General features: G+C 27.6%; 1 protein-coding gene across 3 annotated transcripts in view; it reads right to left on the bottom strand.

Moving 5' to 3' along the window:
- The window catches only part of LOC136983158 (pleckstrin homology domain-containing family F member 2-like), a 30,979-nt gene that overhangs the window by 2,920 nt on the left and 8,296 nt on the right, over nt 1-19,763 (bottom strand). For all 3 annotated transcript variants that reach the window (XM_067279810.1, XM_067279811.1, XM_067279809.1), the window contains exons 2-8: nt 16,822-16,886; nt 15,845-15,982; nt 13,806-13,869; nt 11,083-11,208; nt 10,692-10,798; nt 3,660-3,828; nt 644-786 (exon numbers count right to left, since the gene is read on the bottom strand). In XM_067279810.1, coding sequence (XP_067135911.1) covers nt 644-786; nt 3,660-3,828; nt 10,692-10,798; nt 11,083-11,208; nt 13,806-13,869; nt 15,845-15,982; nt 16,822-16,886 — 812 coding nt within the window. The remainder of the gene's footprint in view (nt 1-643; nt 787-3,659; nt 3,829-10,691; nt 10,799-11,082; nt 11,209-13,805; nt 13,870-15,844; nt 15,983-16,821; nt 16,887-19,763) is intronic.

The raw sequence follows: 19,763 nt of genomic DNA on the forward strand, positions 1-19,763 counted from the left end.
AATAATACAACAATATAATATTAATACTAATAGAAAGACCATCCATTCTAAAAGCAGACAATTTTCATGTAGACACTTACTGTATTATTTACTATTTTAAAATCTCATTTTACTTATTTCTTCTTTGAATTTAACAATATATATAAATTACAAGACACTCTTTTACTTCTCTACCTAATAATGTGAATTAATTTAAATATTTTGAAAAAATATATACATAAGATTTCAAAGTATGAAATAAAGGAAAGATATTTTTTCTTTTAAATAGTCATAGTTAAAGATTAATTAAAATATAGAATTATGTTGCATCAAATTAGCTAAGAAGATGAATACATATTAATGAACAGTGTGTGCTATATAACAGATAATTTCTGACATTAATTTTACATTAATTATTAATTATCTTAATGTAATAAGCTTTATCTTACAGTTGTCATCTTTATTGTAAATGAAAAGATAGCATTGTTCATGTTCAAAACGCCTTTACAAATCACATCCAGAACATTAATATTTAATTTCTTTTTTTAATGAAACATAAATTTATAAATTGCAAATAATCCCAATAAATCAATCCTTATATCTACAGTATATTTGTATGAAACACATTAATAAATCAATAATTGTTTAGTATTAAATATCTAACCTTTTCTTGAATGTGTAGTTCCTCCATATCTTTGGTGGCATCCTCCTCGTCTTCAATGGTCATTTGTTTTTCTTGCTCTTCTTCGTCGCCTTCGTCGGAATCTTCATCTCCAGAAGAATCGACTGTAACATTTACTGGTGGAACTAGAAAAATAAACAGCAATTTATCAAAGTGATGCATTATTATTTAGTTTAAGTAAATTATATAGAGTTCAGTAACATGAATTAGTCTTCTCTATGTTGAAACTGTGCTTTTTTTTGTTATATTTTGAGACACCATGAAGTGGTGACACTAGACTTTTCCTCATCCACTTTATTTTATGTACTTTATAATCTTTAAACTAACTGTTCCAAGTGCCAAAGACTGTGAAGTACATAAGAAAATAAAGTGAATTAGTTATAAAATAATAGTTCATGTTCAATTAAAGGAGATGAATCAATTATTTTGAAAGAATTTTGGAAAAATTTTCAGTTTAAAAATTGCTCTTGAAAACACTGATGAAGTGTGAAGAAAAGTAACAATAAGTAAGACGAGGACCATTTGACAAAAATTAATTCCTGAATACACAAATGATTTCCAAAGAATGATTCAACTCTAAAATTAATAGTAACTTAGAAAAATTAGACAACTTGGATTGGTTTTAGGATTAACTGAAATAGACAAGGATGCGGTTTAAAAACTGTCCCAATCCCATTACAGAGACCTTACCAATGAATAAGTTATTATCTGGATGCAAATCAACCATACAAAGCTCAGAGTAATAGCATTGAAGATGAAGAGATTGAAACAGCAATAAAGGAATTCACATTAAAAAAATACTTGATGAAATGTTTCAAGTCTGTGAATCTCTTACCAAAAAATAACCCTAGGGCTTATTAGGATGGTGATCCTAATAGGCCCTAGAACACACAACATTTTTGGAATAAAATCTGAGTGTCAATAAAGTTGCATATGCAATTTGCAGTCAATGCAAAAACTACATGATGCTATGTATAACTTAAATTGCATATCCAGTTAGTGATCTGTCATTCACTTCCAGGCATTACCAATTGCATTCATCATGATGGCACACATTCTTTCCATTCAAATTAAAAAACATAAAAGCAGTCGCAATTCATTTAATGTATTTAATTGACAAGAATAGTGAAGACGACAAAGAATATAAATATAAATTTGGTTGATTTGGGTGCATCCATAGTTTGTTTTTAACTGAGGATAATGTCACTCAATCTCACTTCATGTCAATCAACACTAGATCATCACTAGTCGGCTTATCAGGACTACATGCAACCACAGTCACACAATTCTCAACAGAAACTATAGGAAAACTTCTCTGAAGTAAGATTTCATCAAAAATGTCAATGTATATAGCCTCAAATGGTCACACGTTACAGGCCATTAATTACATGGCAGATTAAAAAAAAAAATCAAAGGTAACTTTCAGTATTGAGTAAACAATAAAATTTTTATTTGTCATGTGTGACACTAGTGTAAATTTTGGATTTTACATGCTTCAGAAACAATGCACGTATCCTGCATTTGCTTTGAATGTTACCATGAGTCGAAGTCAGTCCAACATTTCTCCTTGACTTAACCTTGGTTTTCTTAATTGACTATATTTTATTCTTCAAAAATAAGCCTTACAGAAATTTCCAAGCAAAATATGGTTTCTAATAAATTTATAAATTTCACAAAATAATGACTGCCAGGTAACTAAATAGGTTAAGATGTCTACCACTGTAGAGAATCTAGTTTTAAATCGAGGTCAAGAACCTAAGTGGTCTGTTCTGGACACAACAAATTCCAATATCTTCAATAAATGGGCTTGGCAAACTTGTGTCAAGTATCAAAAACCCCTTTAAGTTCATAAGAAAAAAGTAGGGGAAATTTTATGTTCATAAAGAAAAACGTGTAAATTTTAATTTTGATGTTAGTTATTTTGTAAGTTTAATAATTTTAGATTGTTATTAAATAAAGTAAAGAGTAAACTCTTCGTAGTACAGAATATTCAAAGTAATAGCATTTTTCTCAGAATATATGTCAGGCAGCAATAATTTTGTTACAGCAATAGAACTAAAATATTCTGTTGCCCATCAAAAATTCCTTAGAAGGCTTTGTATATTTTTAATTAAATTCATTGCACTAACATTGAAATTAATAATTATGTAGAATTTTGTTTTAATGATTTATTTTTAATTGTTCCATTTTACATTTTATTTGAATAATGTATAAAAATAAAACAAAACTCATTCAAAAAAGCAAGGAATAAAATTAAGTAGAAAATGCTTCAAAAAATAAATATGTATTTTTTGAAAAAAAAAGAAAAAAAAAAGAAATAGAGTTCAGTGAAAAAAACAAAATATATGGTATTCATTTATTAGGTCTAAAAATTAATATATTACACAGTTAATGCCTTATACTGTCCTACTCTATACCGTTCCATTTTATCACTCATTATGAAGCTGTTACTTTTTGTATTATCTTGTGTTTATATTTTAATATTTTTATTTAAATATTGTATTTAATTTTCTATATTTTTGTTACCATTTTCATATTTTTTTTTTTGTAAAACAGTGAATGTTACCATTCCTTGTATACAAGTTTCCCTTCCATACTTTCTGATTCACCTGACTGCTCAATATCCTTTTGCTAGGACCTTTTCTCCTTTTTCTTATGCGACTTCTTATTCCCTCCCTCTCTTCCTTTCTTAGACCTAGACCCTTGAGTAGGCTCTACGCTCAAATAATAATAATATTAATATTCTTCTACGATAACTCTGATCTTGCTGTCTTTTAATCATAAAACACAATATTGAAAACTTCCAACTTCACTCTTATTCATTTTTTAGCTATTTTATCTTATACAAGCTCAAAATAATGAAAAACTTGAAATACTAGCATCAACTATGCCCCAATGGTATTGTCTTAAAAGATGTATCTTGTTTACTACACCTTTAATCCTGCAAGAAAACTTAGCACTTACAATCAAATGGTTTAAAACGTTCTTATCCACCCACCTTTTGCAGCATCTACTTTTTCGGTTTGTTGAGCATCGGATTTCGACTTGCTGAGTGTGTCGTAACAATGAAGGCAAACTCGAAGAGGTTTAGAAGATTGTGTAGGTAGTAGAAACTTTTTGCTGGAGCACGGATTACAAACTACTGCGCCACATTTTCTACAGTGATGCTGAAAAGTTTTTAAAAATACCATTTTAATATTAATAAGATATTCTCTTTAAACTAATATAAACATATCATGTGTGAACACAAATTTATTTAAGACAGATGTTTATAAATTATATTCTAAAATGTGTTTATCAAAATTAATGTAATTTAAATTTCATGAAATCTGGTCTTCAATGACTGTAATTTCATTTCTGAAAGGCAAAGATTAATAATTTATGTTTACACTTTCAATATGTATGTAAATCAAATTCTTTTTCATTTTAAGTTTATAACAGTTCTGGTTTTCATTAAGAATAAAATTGAGATTATGTAAATGACACTAGACCAAATATTCAGCAAGTTTGGAAATAGAAGTGATCTGGATTTTTAAATTTCCTGGTTTTCTTGACCCGACTAAATATATACTTAAAATATAAAATAATAGATAATAAAGAACAAAACTGAAGATGAAAATTATAATTCTGACAAAAAACTCAACTGCAAGAGAATTGTCCATATATAATAGCAGTTCCATCAGAACTAGCATCATATGATTATGCCATGAAAACTAAAACAAACTGGCCAGATGGTGAACTACAGACTGCCAAATTCAAAATGTCAGTATTCCACTAATTCCAGATTTCTAGGAGCTGGATATTTGGTCTGATACTGTATCTACATTAATGTGAATCAACAAAATCATGGATGTTATTGTAAAAACTATATTATATAAAATCTTGTTAAAAGCATAAAGTAATAAACCATAAATTAAATTTGTTGCATATGATTTATATATATATATTTATTTATTTATTTATACTGACCTGCAATGTAAGCAGCACTAAATGGTTGATATATTTATTACAGTTTATGAATTTCAAATGCATAATATTAAATCTTTTTCTCAAGATACCATATTACTATAACCACAGCCCAAAAAATAATTTGGAAAAACCAAGGAAATACTTAAAAAAAACTAAGTAATACAATTGTCATACTGTTTTAAACACTCATCTGAAACCCTATTAAATACTTTTCACTACAGCTAAGTTTAGTACAGATTAACATTTATTAAAATATAGACAATCTGAAATTATATCATCATTACTAATATTATATTGAAAATATATAAAACTTGATAAAACCCTTCGTTATTTATCTCTTATACTTTCCTGACTCTTCATCCAAGGTGAAATGTTAAACAATAAACTGGTTTTAAAAAGAATTGTTGTTTTTAACATTTCACCTCAGATGAAGAGTTAGACAAGAGATAAATAACTAAGGATTTTATCAGTTTTATCAAATTTTATATATTTTTAATATAATTTTAGTAATTAAATATCAGACTTTGGTAAATATAAAAAAGGTTAAGAGTAATTGCTCTTATTCTTTTTTAATAGATTTTATATCACCACCACTTAATAACTGTTAAAAACTAAATAATTTTTAAATTTACTTACATCTTTATCATTGGTCTTACTAGCAAATACTTTAAAAATTAGAACTTAGACTACTTCAACAATCTTTTCAATTTTAAAATGTTAGAAATAAGTTTCCGCAATACTCTTCAAAGAGGAAAAAACTTTCTAAATACTTATTAGTAAAATATTTTAATTAATGAAAAACATTCTTAAACACATTCTGTAATTGTCCTCTAGTTTACAACAGATTAAATTATTAAAGCAGCATCTTTCAATTTTTTAAAAACAAACTCTACAATATATCAATTTATAATTGATGAACCAGTATTTATAACTGCCTTTATTTAGAAACAATACAGAAGTAAGAAACTAACAAGCAGAGCAAAATACATGTTAAAATATGCAAGTAATAAATTGTTGAAACTTAAAACTTGGAGATGAGAGATGTCTATTAAACATTTATAACGAAAAGTAGGTTTAATATTTAATAAAATAATCAGTTTATAATTTATTTCTGTTAAAAAAAAACAGAAATAAATTATAAACTGATTATTAATGATGATTAAATTATAAAAAAAGCTCAAAAACCTGTTCTGATGTTTCAATGACTATTTCAAGTTTAAGATCTCAAATTTGGATTTCTACCAACAAGTAATTATTCATTCTTATGAAATGTAAATGATTCATTACTGAACTGATAACTTCGATTCATTACGTAACTAATAGTGTGATCCACTACTGAGTAATGTCGAATTATTCACTTATGACTCAGACTAAGCAAACATGATCTTTTATGGCTTGGAAAAGAGAATCAACTGGTGCACAAATAAGGATTTGTGTGATATAAATGCAAGAAAAGTTAAAAATGAATACTAGAAAGTGAGAAAAAGAATTAAGACTATTCTTCACGATAAAAAATTAGAGCTATTTTATTTTTTTCAGCTTGAAAAATATTTTTAAGAGAGTATTTATTTAGAATAGAATCTGCATATGTTTAACACATTGTTATGAAACAAATTACAAAATTAATAAAATAGCATTTGTAAACTCTGGATTTTTTCATTAAAGCCAATCCATGGTTTGTTTAATGACTCACCCAAGAAATGTATGCCATTGACCTTCTCACTCTGTGTTTATTCAAATCATGTGAATGTCAATCATTTGACATGCCCCTTTTACAGAGTGTTATAACTGTCTCATGGTAGGAGTTAAAACCAGGATCTCAAACATGCTTTTAAGTTAGATATGACTCCTTGATTGCATGGCTGAATCAATGAATTGGCATGATTGCAGAAAGCATTATTATTTTAATGTTTTTAATGACATCGTTAATACATGAATCATGTTGTACTATTGTCTACCAACAAAACAATCCTTTGTTTCATGTTTACATCCAATTTAACTAAACAGTTGTAAAAATGTTAATTGTCATCCAGTCATTTGCATTGAAACAGTAAACCACTGGTATATGTTTCACACCTTTAGAACTAAGATTTTTACTATTTTCAGTCACTAGAATTGCCTTTCATATTAGCATGGTAGAATTAATAAGCTAAATCCTTAGCACTTTCATAATTTAAATGTAAGTATGACTGGACATTACACAAAAGTACTGTTTCACGTGCATTGTAGATATTCCTTGGTGAATATTTGGCAATAAGGGGTATTCTCTGTTCATTCACAATTCAGATGATGCAGAACTTTTCTCCTCGCTAATACATCTGTGCACGAATGTTCTTTTCCCCTAGTCAAACCATGCATTGTGTACAATAAAATCTTTCTCATATTTTTAGCTAATTCTGCTATCTAACAAGTCATTACTGGTCCATTAACACATTCAAATCATGTCATCATTTGTCCCACTGACATTTCAATATTCACTCCATTTTTCAAAACCTTGCACAAAATTTACTGAAATTTTTTATTGTGCAGTGGCATTACATTGACTTTTGGCAACTTGTAACATTGTTGTAAAATTTCAAGTTTATTTTTGAAAGGCAAGTTTTTGCATTTATTTGCTTCTTCCATTAAGACATGCCACACAATAATTTAATTAAATAGTAATGAAGATCACAGTTTTAAACAGCAGCAAACAGCATATAAATAAAGTAATGAGTGCCAGAAATCAAAATTTAAACTACAGTACTGTATAAACATTGAGTGCAAGATTAAAACAATGTATTAAGAGTGAACATCATATATAAATGAATGGCTCAATTTAAATTAATTCTGACCGTTGAACTAATATTTATTGGAATTAAATGACTTATAACCATTATCATTTGTTTTGTTGGTTAGCTGTAATTAACCATTTAAGTAAATTCAAAACTTATCATTAGTAATATACTAAAAAAAAAAATCTATAAACTGAAAAAGATACACATCACCTTTTAAATTTTAGCACTACATTTAAGTTTCAAATTGTAACCATTTTGGTCATGTTCAATGGCCATTATCAGTCAAAATTCTAACAACATAATAATCAAACCACTATTGGAATTCCACTTAAAAATTAGAATCTGCAGCACAATTGGTTATAAACCATAGACACTGTTTAGTAACACATTTTTAGTAATATAATGATAATTATAAACAAGATCAAAGAGCAGTGCCTGAACATGAGAGATGCAAATGCATTATCTTCAGCGTGGAAATACATCATTGAAAAAAGATCTGAACATAAAAACCCCTGAATTGTGTCCCCCTATAATCATATTTGGCTTTTGTGTTATACTATCATATATTTTTCTTATTTGCATATTTATTTATATTTTAATAAAATAATGTAAAAGATAAAAATTACTTCAAAAAAACTCTTATCTTAAAACCGATGGAGTCAGATAAAATCATTCTTTTTCTTATTTGTACTATATATGTTAGTACACGGAAAATTAATCTCCACTCTTTTCTGACGTACGAAGGCTAGAAATTTTACAGTACTCTAATCTGTTTACTTAAAAACAAACCCGAATAAAATTAAAAATTGTAAGGCAAACAGGTAAATCTTGAGAGAGAAAAAATTTTTTATTATTCATATTATATTACCCCAAATGCATTTTGTTGTAAACGGCCTCCTCAGTAGGGCTTTTTTTCCAAAGAAACTTTGATGCAAGTCATCCAACAGCAACATCATCCACACAGTGAATACTTCACGTACAATCTTTATATCCGATTAAGCTATCCCAACATTCCGCAGTAATCACACCATTATTCAAATTCATTGTGCTGGTTTGCATAATGATTGCGTAATGTTCTTTAAATTTTCGCTTAATTACATTTTTTTTCCCAATGTAATATTTTATTGTTATTAATATCGATAGAACAATTATTAGCCCAACAATGTAAAAATATTGGAGAAGTATTAATTTTAAGACGTATCGAGGCCAGGTGTTCCAACAACCTTACTTGCAGTTTCCTTTTTGTTTCCTCCACGTAAAATATTAATAATATTATTTTACGTGGGGATATTAATAATATTAAAATATTACATCGAGAAAAAAATGTAATTAAGTGAAAATTTAAAGAACATTATGCAATCATTATGCAAACCAGCACAATGAATTTGAATAATGGTGTGATTACTGCGGAATGTTGGGATAGCTTAATCGGATATAAAGATTGTACGCGAAGTATTCACTGTGTGGATGATGTTGCTGTTGGATGACTTGCATCAAAGTTTCTTTGGAAAAAAAGCCCTACTGAGGAGGCCGTTTACAACAAAATTCATTTGGGGTAATATAATATGAATAATAAAAAATTTTTTCTCTCTCAAGATTTACCTGTTTGCCTTACAATTTTTAATTTTATTCGGGTTTGTTTTTAAGTAAACAGATTAGAGTACTGTAAAATTTCTAGCCTTCGTACGTCAGAAAAGAGTGGAGATTAATTTTCCGTGTACTAACATATATAGTACAAATAAGTATTTATATTTTGTTAACATTGTATATTTTTATTTAATGTTAACCTTATATTTCATAAGTTATTTATTTAATTCATCTCAATTTAAATGTGTATTTAGAATACTTCAAAGGTTAAATTTTAAATGGAATGTTCTATTTGTGGAACATTTTCTATAAACGGTTTTAAGAAATCTGATGATGACCTATAAGAGTAGGCTGAAAATGTTAGTGAATAAAAATATTCTCTAAGCAAATAAATACATGTTGTCGAAAATTTGTACTTTATCTCTGCTGAGCATGTCCAAACTGTAAAATCTTTACATTTTAAAACATTTATCTTAAGTAACTATTTAATATTTCGTTGTATCATTTAATTTAATTATTAACCATACTTAATTTTTTCTTTGATAGATTTGAAAAGTGCTGATTATCTTAATACTATACATTCTTTTTTTAGGACATGTTTAATCTTTTTTACAAACACTCATACTATAGCCATAAATACATTTCAGGCTTTTTTTTTGATCCTTTCATCAGTATGGCTGCCAATTAAAATCCATTGTCTATTTTTTTTTTTAATAAAAGTTTTTTGCACTAAAAGAATCATTAAAACCTATACACACTTGTAAGATATCTTATCAGCAGAGATACCATATCTAAATATATTTCACTATAAATGTTTTGATTAGCTATCTTCTGAACACTACAATAGTGTGGTATGCAAACAGAGGTTTTAATGGATGCAAAGACATCAAAAAAATAGAAGCAATGAAATTTAATTGGCAGCGACACTGATAAGGGAATATAAAAAAGCCTGAAATGAATTTATTGCTAATGTACAATAGTTTGAAATATTAACATAAAATATGTAATAATCAACACTTATGATGATAAGATTTAATTATACTAACATTATGAAAAATTAGTATCTACAACAGAGCTTCTTAAAGTAGGAAGCTGTGAGATGGCTTCAGGGAGCCAGAAACAAAAATAACATTTTTATAAAATAAAATTGCTTTGACTATTCATATTACATTATTACATGATACAGAAAAAAAATTAAAAAATGTTATGCAGAGGAATATTTAAATTTACTCAATAAAACGGGGATTGCGGGGGTACACATCTCATAATTGTCCTTAGGGCCACAGCTCAAAAATGTTTATAAACAACCACTCTAGAATATCATGGTTACTAATATAGAAGAGAAATCTTCATGTTAAAAGTTCAATTTTAGTATGACAACTTAATTTAGAGAGAATTACAACTGTCATACTGAAAACATACAATTATCACAGTTATGAAAATTAAAAATTCTCTACAAAATTACAATCATCATAAAAAAATTGTCCAAATACAAAATGTTCCATTCAATAAAAAAATGAGCAGTTTGAATTTACAAAAATCAATCTTTAATTCTAAACTGAAATAATTTTCTGTCAGAATGATAAAAATTCAATTAAAACAATCAAGTATTAATTCTGCAAATAATCAATTGTTAAATCATCAGTCTAATAATCACATATTTAAAATTTTAAAAGTTGTTGTATGATAAATTCACTTACTTTACGATTAATAATAGTAAATTGGGATTTTCTACAGTGCATACAGACCGATGCTTCTGAATCTGGCACCCAAACAGCAGCATGTTCTTTTGAAGGTTTTTTTCCAGCTATTTTTATATAAGAAATTTTTAGAATGACTTATAATATATATAATTATAGCAGCATTTCATTAAAATATTATAAAATCTTAAATAATTAGCACTTTTTGGAAGCAATTGGTAATAATTGCTTTCATATCTACTTCTATTGTATAATTCTGCTCTGAATATTCAGAGGAGGTTCTGAACTTAATTTTTAATATTAGACATTGCATATTATATATTTTAAGGAAAAAAAAATTAATAATCTAAACTCTAAAAGAATCAAAATAACATTATAACATTCAACTTACTTTTTCTTATTAAATCTTCAACACATTTGTTAATATGAGCCATCCATTCTGTTTTTTCACTAGCAGTTGCTGCATAAACAGCGAATGATTTTGTTGGAGTTCTAATTAACCATCCATTCTTTACAGCTATTTTAAAAAATATCTTTTAATTACATATTAATATAAAAATCTTAAAATTTGATCAATTTAAGCATAATTGATCAATCATTTTATTAATGATAACAGCAAGATTATAATTTGGTTACTTATGTTTTACATGCAATATGATTATATTAATAAAAGAAAATCAGATTTAACTAAAATAATATTTTAAAACTTTACTGATGTAAAAGTAGTTATATAGATATTTATTTTGATAATTTATGTATAAATTTTCTATAGGAATGTTTGAATGTTCATTATAAAAACTTAGTATATTTGAAATCTTTGTAAATCCTATTTGAATAAAAACTATTTCCTTAATCTTTTTGTTTTAGGAACAGATAAAAGTTTACTTGGGTCAATTCCCCAGATCTGATCCCAATAGACTTACATGTTTTTGAAGGTAAAGAATCTACAGAGGCAGTAATTTGTGTTTATTTGGTTTGAGTAGCTATGGTAGACATGTAACAAACAATTACAGGAAATGGCTTACATGATTGCTTCCAACAATGATACGTCCATTGGGAGAAATGTGTAACAGTTGTGGGAAGTATTTCAAGTAGTATGTAGCAAAAATCTTCATCAAGCACAGCACACTTCTTTGATCTTATTGACTGTACTAAACTGTGTGTGTTTTTGTTTATCGCTAATATTGGTAATTTTTGAATAAATTTTGCCAAAACACCACCACCCAAGTTTATTCAGGCATTACGTGTTATCTATTTGCACCACAACTTCAAATTTACTTTGGGCATTAATCTTATTACAGATATTTTATAAAGATTTAATAAATCTTAAGGAAAACAATGCTTATAACAGTCAAACTTTAACAGGAATTTGTTTCTAAAAAATTTACATTTTACAGTGATTATTAATTATGACAATGTTCAATAAATAAGAATTAACAATGTGCACTCTAAAATATACTTTTTTAAAATAACAGTTATACAGAACAAGACTATTCTGTTACACATAGAAGTAATTCTTTAATTTCACCTAAAACTTATTTTATCTCAATGATACAACCTTTTCAACTACCAATATTAAAATTTTAAATGTAATTCTCTGATCCTTTTAATTACAGTAAAGATCCTATTTTTGGAAATTTAAATTAAATATATTGAACTGTATCATGCATATCATAATTATTCTTTTTAAAACTTTCTAGAATCTTTATGCTGAAAATACATATGTGAGGATCCAGGTGCAATTCTGCGTAAAATTAAGAAAAATCTTAAGCCTATTTCTCCGTTGTGACTATAAGAAAAACATTGCTCAGGAAACAGATTGAATATCACAGCACTTTCAACAACTGGCTGAGAAATATAATATCTGAGTCTAAATGATAAACAACACAACAGTGTTAAAGAAGGAGAAAGTCAATTGTCCACATCTAAATAGATGGAAACGTACCAAATATGGAAATGACAGCTGCAGATGGACGACATCATAACATCAGCAATGGTAACCCTTCACCTTACACCTGCAGATCCGTCATATAAATAGTTGATCACCTGACTATTTTTCCCAAGCTAAAGTGATAAAAGGGAAGTGAGAACTCAAGTTGAGGTGGACTACATCTGGAGCCATATACCAGCAAATACCTCCAGCCACTCCAATGGACCTTCTAGGACAGCAATTACAAGATGGACTCCACGATGCAGGAGAAGACTTCCGTCCTGTCGTATCCAGAATAGCCAAAAGCAGACTTTTCCATAGAAAACAATGGCTCAAATTGCCTTATAAGATCAGAAGACTTTGTCCCCGGCCAACCTCTACAAAAGAAGAAAAAAAAAAAAAAAAAAAAAAAAAAAAAAAAAAAAAAAAAAAAAACAGAGAACTGCATCTCTCTCTGAGGTATTTTTGTAAACTCTCTCTCTCGAGCATGTAGCGGCTAGAACGCGACTGGAGCACACAAATATTTTGTCATGTCACCTCATATGTAAATTCCGTATTTCTATAGATGTATACCCCATATTTCTGCATATTCTTAGATTTAGATGTTTTTATTAAACTTATATTTTTATTTGTTAACCTGTCTACCTGTCTTTGTCAAACAGTGGACACCTATCGACATGCTCATTGACTCCCCACTCGAAAATTAGCCCTCCTACTCAACTTTACCATCCACGAATTAAGAACGCAATTAACTTGATCCTAACATTGGCCGGATCTTGCAATCCCACCAACAATTTATCCTTAAAGCCATCCAGTGACCTTGATATTGGGTATAGTTTGCCACATAAGTGGTCATTGGGGATCGCCCCAGTGGCCCCCAGCTTATCTCACACACATCTACACATATAAAACATTGGAAAAATATCTACAAATGTAAATACATTGGAAAAAAATCCTACTTCAAAATCAATACACTTTCTGGAATTGAAAGCTTTCATTGATTTTTATATGAATTACTTATGGAAAATCCAGATGATGAATCATTAATATACTTTTTAATATTATACTACATTTTCAATTATAGAATTCTGTTGGATGGCAATTAAACAGACTTTCTCTTCAAATTTATTATTAAACTACATTTTGTGTTTTTTTTTTTAATTCCAATACGAAAGATTACATACCTCCTTCATCTTCTAAGTTCTCCAATTTTACTGCTTCCAAAGGAATGATATGCTGCTTGTTGTACTAAAAATAATTATTTTTAATCAGTTATCATCATCATTTTTAATCTTAAATAACAATGTACTTTAAAAAGTTGAGTAAATTTTCAACAGGAAATAAAAATATCAAAACTAATTTTATTTAGTAACTGATTTTTAAGTCATTTGTTACTAGGTTTACATACAAAATATCAATATTATATCAACTAAATAAATAAATATCAACTATATCATAATATATTAATATTTTATTAGAAGTGTGATAATAAATATATTTTGAAATAAATTTGAATTTGATATTAATACAATTTTATTAAGATTCTAATTTAAAAATACTCTGTTCTTAATAAAAAGCAATCTAAAAAGTTCAACTCAAGGAGGAAAAGAATTTTTATCCTTCAGAAGTCTATTAACCCCCAAAAAGATCTCTCTCATGCCCCAGGTTAATAACCACTGCTCTATAGTATGAAACTGGTGTGTTGGATTGTAAAAACTAACATTTTCCAATAAAAATTTTATTCATTCAATAGAAATTTAAAATAATTATAATAATAATAAATTTTAGTTTATTTTCCTACTCAATTTCATAATTATAGATTTTTTGGTTTTATTATTTAACTAAACTCTCACTCTACTTTAATATTGAAATTTGACACTTGGGAATTTTCAAATATAATTGTGAATATTAGAAGGGGAAAAATAGGAATTTATGTAATTAGGAAATTACACAGTTTGATATGATAACGTATAAAAAGTTTTACTTCCTAATTACATGAAATTATATTACGTCATACGTCATATTAGTGTGTTACAATCTGTATCTACTTGTATAATATTAATTATTTTCTATTCAATATTTCTTTCCCTCCAAAGTTTAAATAAACCAGAAATAAGAAATAACAATAACTTTTAAAAATATAAATGAATACTTAATGATTATAAAAGATTTAGTAAAATCATATATATTTTACAATTCATTGTAACACTAACTGAATTTTCCATGTATAGGGGTATGTTATATTTGCAAAAAACAGCTATAAAAATTAATATTTAAAATGAAAGAAATTTTACAAGTACAAAATTTGCTCTAATGATAGTTTTTGTTCAGTAAAATAAGTGATAATACATATGTAGTGTCCTCTCACTAAATTCAAACTTGCAATAATCCAAACTGATTTTCTTCAATTCATCACTGAATGTTGCAGAGAAAAACATTTGTAAAATTAATATGCACATTTTAACAAATACAATGTCTTCCAAATAAATGCTGATATTTTAAATTATTGTAATTATTTTAATTATTATCCAAGAAGTATGCAAAGTACACCAATGGACAGAGTAACCATCAAGTTTCACCTCCCACCTGCACTCTAATACCTCCAGGAAGTGCTGTAAACAAAAATGGCAACTCCAGTAGAGAAGACATTTTGTGTTCTGCAGTTTTGCAAAGTTGAAATCACTTACCATTGTATAATGTGAGTAATATGAAGGAATCTTAGAATTGCAGCTGCTGTGAGAGTGACAATGGATTTGTTGTAACCAGCATAGGAAGAATTTGATATTGGTTGGATGTGTACCATGCAACGTGAAGTGCACACATTGAGAAATTGTAATAGGCCAAATGTGAATATTAGACAGTTTTTCAATATTTTAATGTACATTTTCATGTCTTCAGATAATAATTAACATAATTACAATCATTTAAATGGCAGCATTTTTTTGAAAACCTGTATACATATAGCAAATACAGTATAATAATACATATGTATTTTTGTATGTATTTTTCTATAGTCCTTTTTGACTCTCTTTGCTTTCTATATAACTCCACTAATCTTAGCTTTTCATAATCCAGATAATCTCACATAGTAACTAATTCATGATGTGTACATAACTATCAACTTTCTGTTCAAATTAAATTTCTCCATATATAAAATTTCTAATGGAAAAACATATATAACATATCAGTTTCTCATATTTTTGTAAAACTTCAAAATATTTACCTTTTTCTTTGGTATAATAATATTGCCATATACTAGTATATCGTTAAATAAAAAAAATTGACGGGGTTTTGGCTTTTTTCGGCACATCTTGGTTAAAACTCCATCGCCGACCAACACGCGACCCTGAATGGCAAGTGGCTATAAAAGAAAAATAATATGACTTTAATATAAAATATAAATTGTCTTTGGAAGCTGTTCTAATATTTTTCCCAACCATATTTAATTAATAATCTAAATAAAATTTTAAATGAAAAAATTCTGTTATCATCTGAAATCATTTGAAGTCTACAGCAAAAATATTTTATAAAACATGTCATAATCTGGAATTACCTCTTTTATGTTACAAAATCAATCTGTGTGTTATGTAATTTCTTTAAATCTATTGTACAAATTTTCCAAGTATATCCTGTTTTATTGATTTCCTAACAAGCTTACCACTATTTAATTTGTCTGCATGTATCTTTGGAATCAGCTATTAATTTTGTATAAAAGAATATTCTCTCCAAATTCTTAAAAAATATTTATTTTGTCCTGAAATTTTTAATTATTATAAAACGTTTTTGCAAAAACTCGATACCAGAGTGATTCTTGCAAAAAAAAAAAACAAAAATACTGTAAATTGAAAACCATTATTTACAGATATGCTAAGAAAAACTGTAAAAAATTTTCATTTCTTATGAATTCATTAAAAAAATTCTTTAATTCTGGAAATTTTAGTACAGTAGCTAGAAATGTAATTAATTTTTCTAGAATAAAGGTGAAATTCTGTTGTAAAAGCTGACAAATTTCTCCAGTCAAATATATCTATCACCAAATGACCTGCCAGATGTTTTTATAGGCCTATATTAAGGTTAGTTAATAATAAAGCCTGGTAGAAAAGATTCAGCAGCTCATTTGGTAATACAAGTGTATCAGTTTGTTCAATACATTATTATAAACATATCTAATTTTTTTTTATTTAAAAACAATCAGATTACCTCGCCAGAGCTGCCAAAACAGTACTCCACAGTTGCAATTCTTTGAGCATTTGCTTCACTGTTCACTATTAAAAAAATTAACTCATTTTAAAAATCTTGTATGTCCAAAATATTAATTAATAATAAAAAGCAATAAAATTTAATAGTAAAATTATCAATGATAAGATTGGTGAGGCAGTAAAGGCATCAAAATGCCACTTCGAGAGACTCTCTTTAAGTCCAATTAACTCAAATTTGTTGTAGATGGTTAAACCCAGATTTGTTTAGAGCATGACCAAATCCATGCTGGGTATGCAAATCATCTTAGTGCCCACAAGGTAGAAACAGTTAAAAAGAAATTAAGAAAGATATGGTAAGATACAGATCATTATTACAAGCTCCAACATTAGACAAACAGTAGTCAAAGATTCTGTAGTCACGACAAAGTTTCAATTTTATAATTATTATATAAAATAATGAGAACACAAGTCTAACCAGTGGTAAGCTGTGTTAAAGTAGCATGGGCTTGAGAAAAACTCATTAAATTTTATTTAAATTTAATGAGTTTGCAGGCTTGTGATTAATGTTTACATTCAAGAACCTTGTAAGTATAGATTATTTCCTATCTTTTTTCTCTATTAACAAAGACTGACACAAACAGCCTCTCAAATGACTAAATGCCATAAACTTGACATCATATTTTGTAATAAGGACTGGCCTATATTTGTATCGTAGTGGTTGGCAGTTTGGCACTGAGTATTTTATGGTATTGCAGATGATAGCATAGCGTGCCTTGACTGCCATAAATAAATATGCAGATAATGGAGAGAAACATCGATCAAAAATTAATGATGAGGAACAGATTATTTTAAACATATGATATCCAGAAACAGAATGTTTATGGTACATAACAGAAAGACAGAATAGAAAAGGCCTATATTATATTTTATAGGCCTATTATATTTTATATGTAACCTAAGTAATTATAATTTTAAAGATTTGGTGGAAGACATCTTGTCATTAAAAATTAAAGAATTTCCAGATTCAATTAGAAATGCAAGAAATATTCTTTCTTTTATTGAAATCACTGCTAGGGTTAAATAAACTTTTAACATATTACTTTAAAGAGAAATTTAAAGACATACTCTTGCTATTAAAGACATACTCTTTAAAGAGATGTCTTTAATAGCAAAACATAAATCAGATTTGATGGTAATCTTTTTAAACAGCAGACTATTGCATTGATTTAATTCAGATCCACACAATCTTTTCTTCATGATCCCCCCTTAGCTGTTGAAAATAACGGAAGTGCTGCAATATGATATATACAGACAAAGTAATTTTTATACATAAGTTTTTTGAAGAGTTAAATAATGTACTTCACTGTTTTAACTAAAATACGTTTGCTGGAAATTTGTGTTTAAGGTGTTATTTTGTTAAAATATGTCAAATTTAGATTAAAAATGAATTTTAAAGTTAACGCATCACACTGGCAGACACTTTTAATAAGTGCAAAACATGTGCCTAGACAGACCATGGACGTTATGGTAACACTTTTTTTAAACACATTTTTCAGAATCACATCTAGTTGGATTAGGTTAAAGGAAACAGTTACCGAATTTTCTCCATCCTAAGGGCATTAAGAGGGTTCCTTTAACCATTCTCATCACAGGTCAGCCAGGCATATAACAGAGATAGTTGTGCGACAAAGAACAGAACTCAATGTATTCAAGACAGACCCTATCCAAAAAATTTCTGAGATCTTTGCCAGGATTTAATTCCAGGTCTGCAGAGCTGCAAAGCAAAACCTTTGCTGCCTTGGCTATTAATAAAACATGTATAGCTCACCACTGCACCTAACTAACACCTAGTATTTAGTTGAATTTGGGAATTTCAATTCTAAATTTTTCTCCAAAACTCTAAAAAATAAAAATCTGAATAATTTCTGTGGAATGTTAAGCAAAAAAAATTTAGATTGGAAAACACATCTAAAAAAACCACAATTAATTTTGCTTGTCAACCTCTTTACAATGTGGAATTCAATTCACAGACTTCTTTCCACACAGATACAAAACACAATAAATTATAAATGAATGAAATAAAGAATAATTATGAAAAAAAAATACTTCTTTTCATTACGTTAACAAAGTTTAATGATACTCTGTTAAATTGAGGATAAGTGTATTTGTGTTTGTGAGTGTGCAACTGGTTTTTTTCACAGTTGAAATTCATATAAATTGAATTATGTCAGTACAGAAAAAGAAGAGAGAAAGATAGGTTCATGTGTGTTATTAAAAAACAAATTTAAATTTTATTCATTTTTGCTGTCAGTAAAGCACAAACCAATACACAACCATTTTTCCTAACTGGCACAAAATTACTAAAGTCACCAAGTAAAATATCTACTAGTTCTATTTCAGTTTTATCATTGACCTCTCTCTTTATTTTGAAAAAAAAAAATCATTCAATTTTAATTTCTCTTAAATTACATGATATTCACTTCAACAAATATTAATCAAATTACTCCTGCTGAAATAATTGTCGCAAGCACTGAGCTATTCAAAGAGCAAAAAAAAAAATGAAAAAAAAATGAGCAACATTCCTTTTTAAAATAATAAAAATGTTTAAAGAAAAAAAAAAGTACATTCTTAACATGATTTATTTAAGACTTCTATTCGAGACTTCTTAAAAAAAAAAATCAATGCTGAATCAAGTGAAAATAATGCAAACCAGTTTATGATTAACTCACCGACCTCGAGTGGAATTTTAAGAATTAATTTCAATGAAAACGGTACAAATCAAGTTTATTTGTGAAATACTAATATTTAAGTACTACCTACACTGTCAAAAACTTTGTTTTCTTAAGTTTTGTATGTATTTGTTTTTAGAATTATACAGTGTCTTCCAAAAAGAAATGCTACCACTTTAAATTATTGTAATTATGTTAATTAATACTTGAAATC

Source organism: Centruroides vittatus, unplaced genomic scaffold (assembly GCF_030686945.1).
Source record: "Centruroides vittatus isolate TY-2023 unplaced genomic scaffold, ASM3068694v2 contig_877, whole genome shotgun sequence".
Classification (NCBI taxonomy): domain Eukaryota; kingdom Metazoa; phylum Arthropoda; class Arachnida; order Scorpiones; family Buthidae; genus Centruroides; species Centruroides vittatus.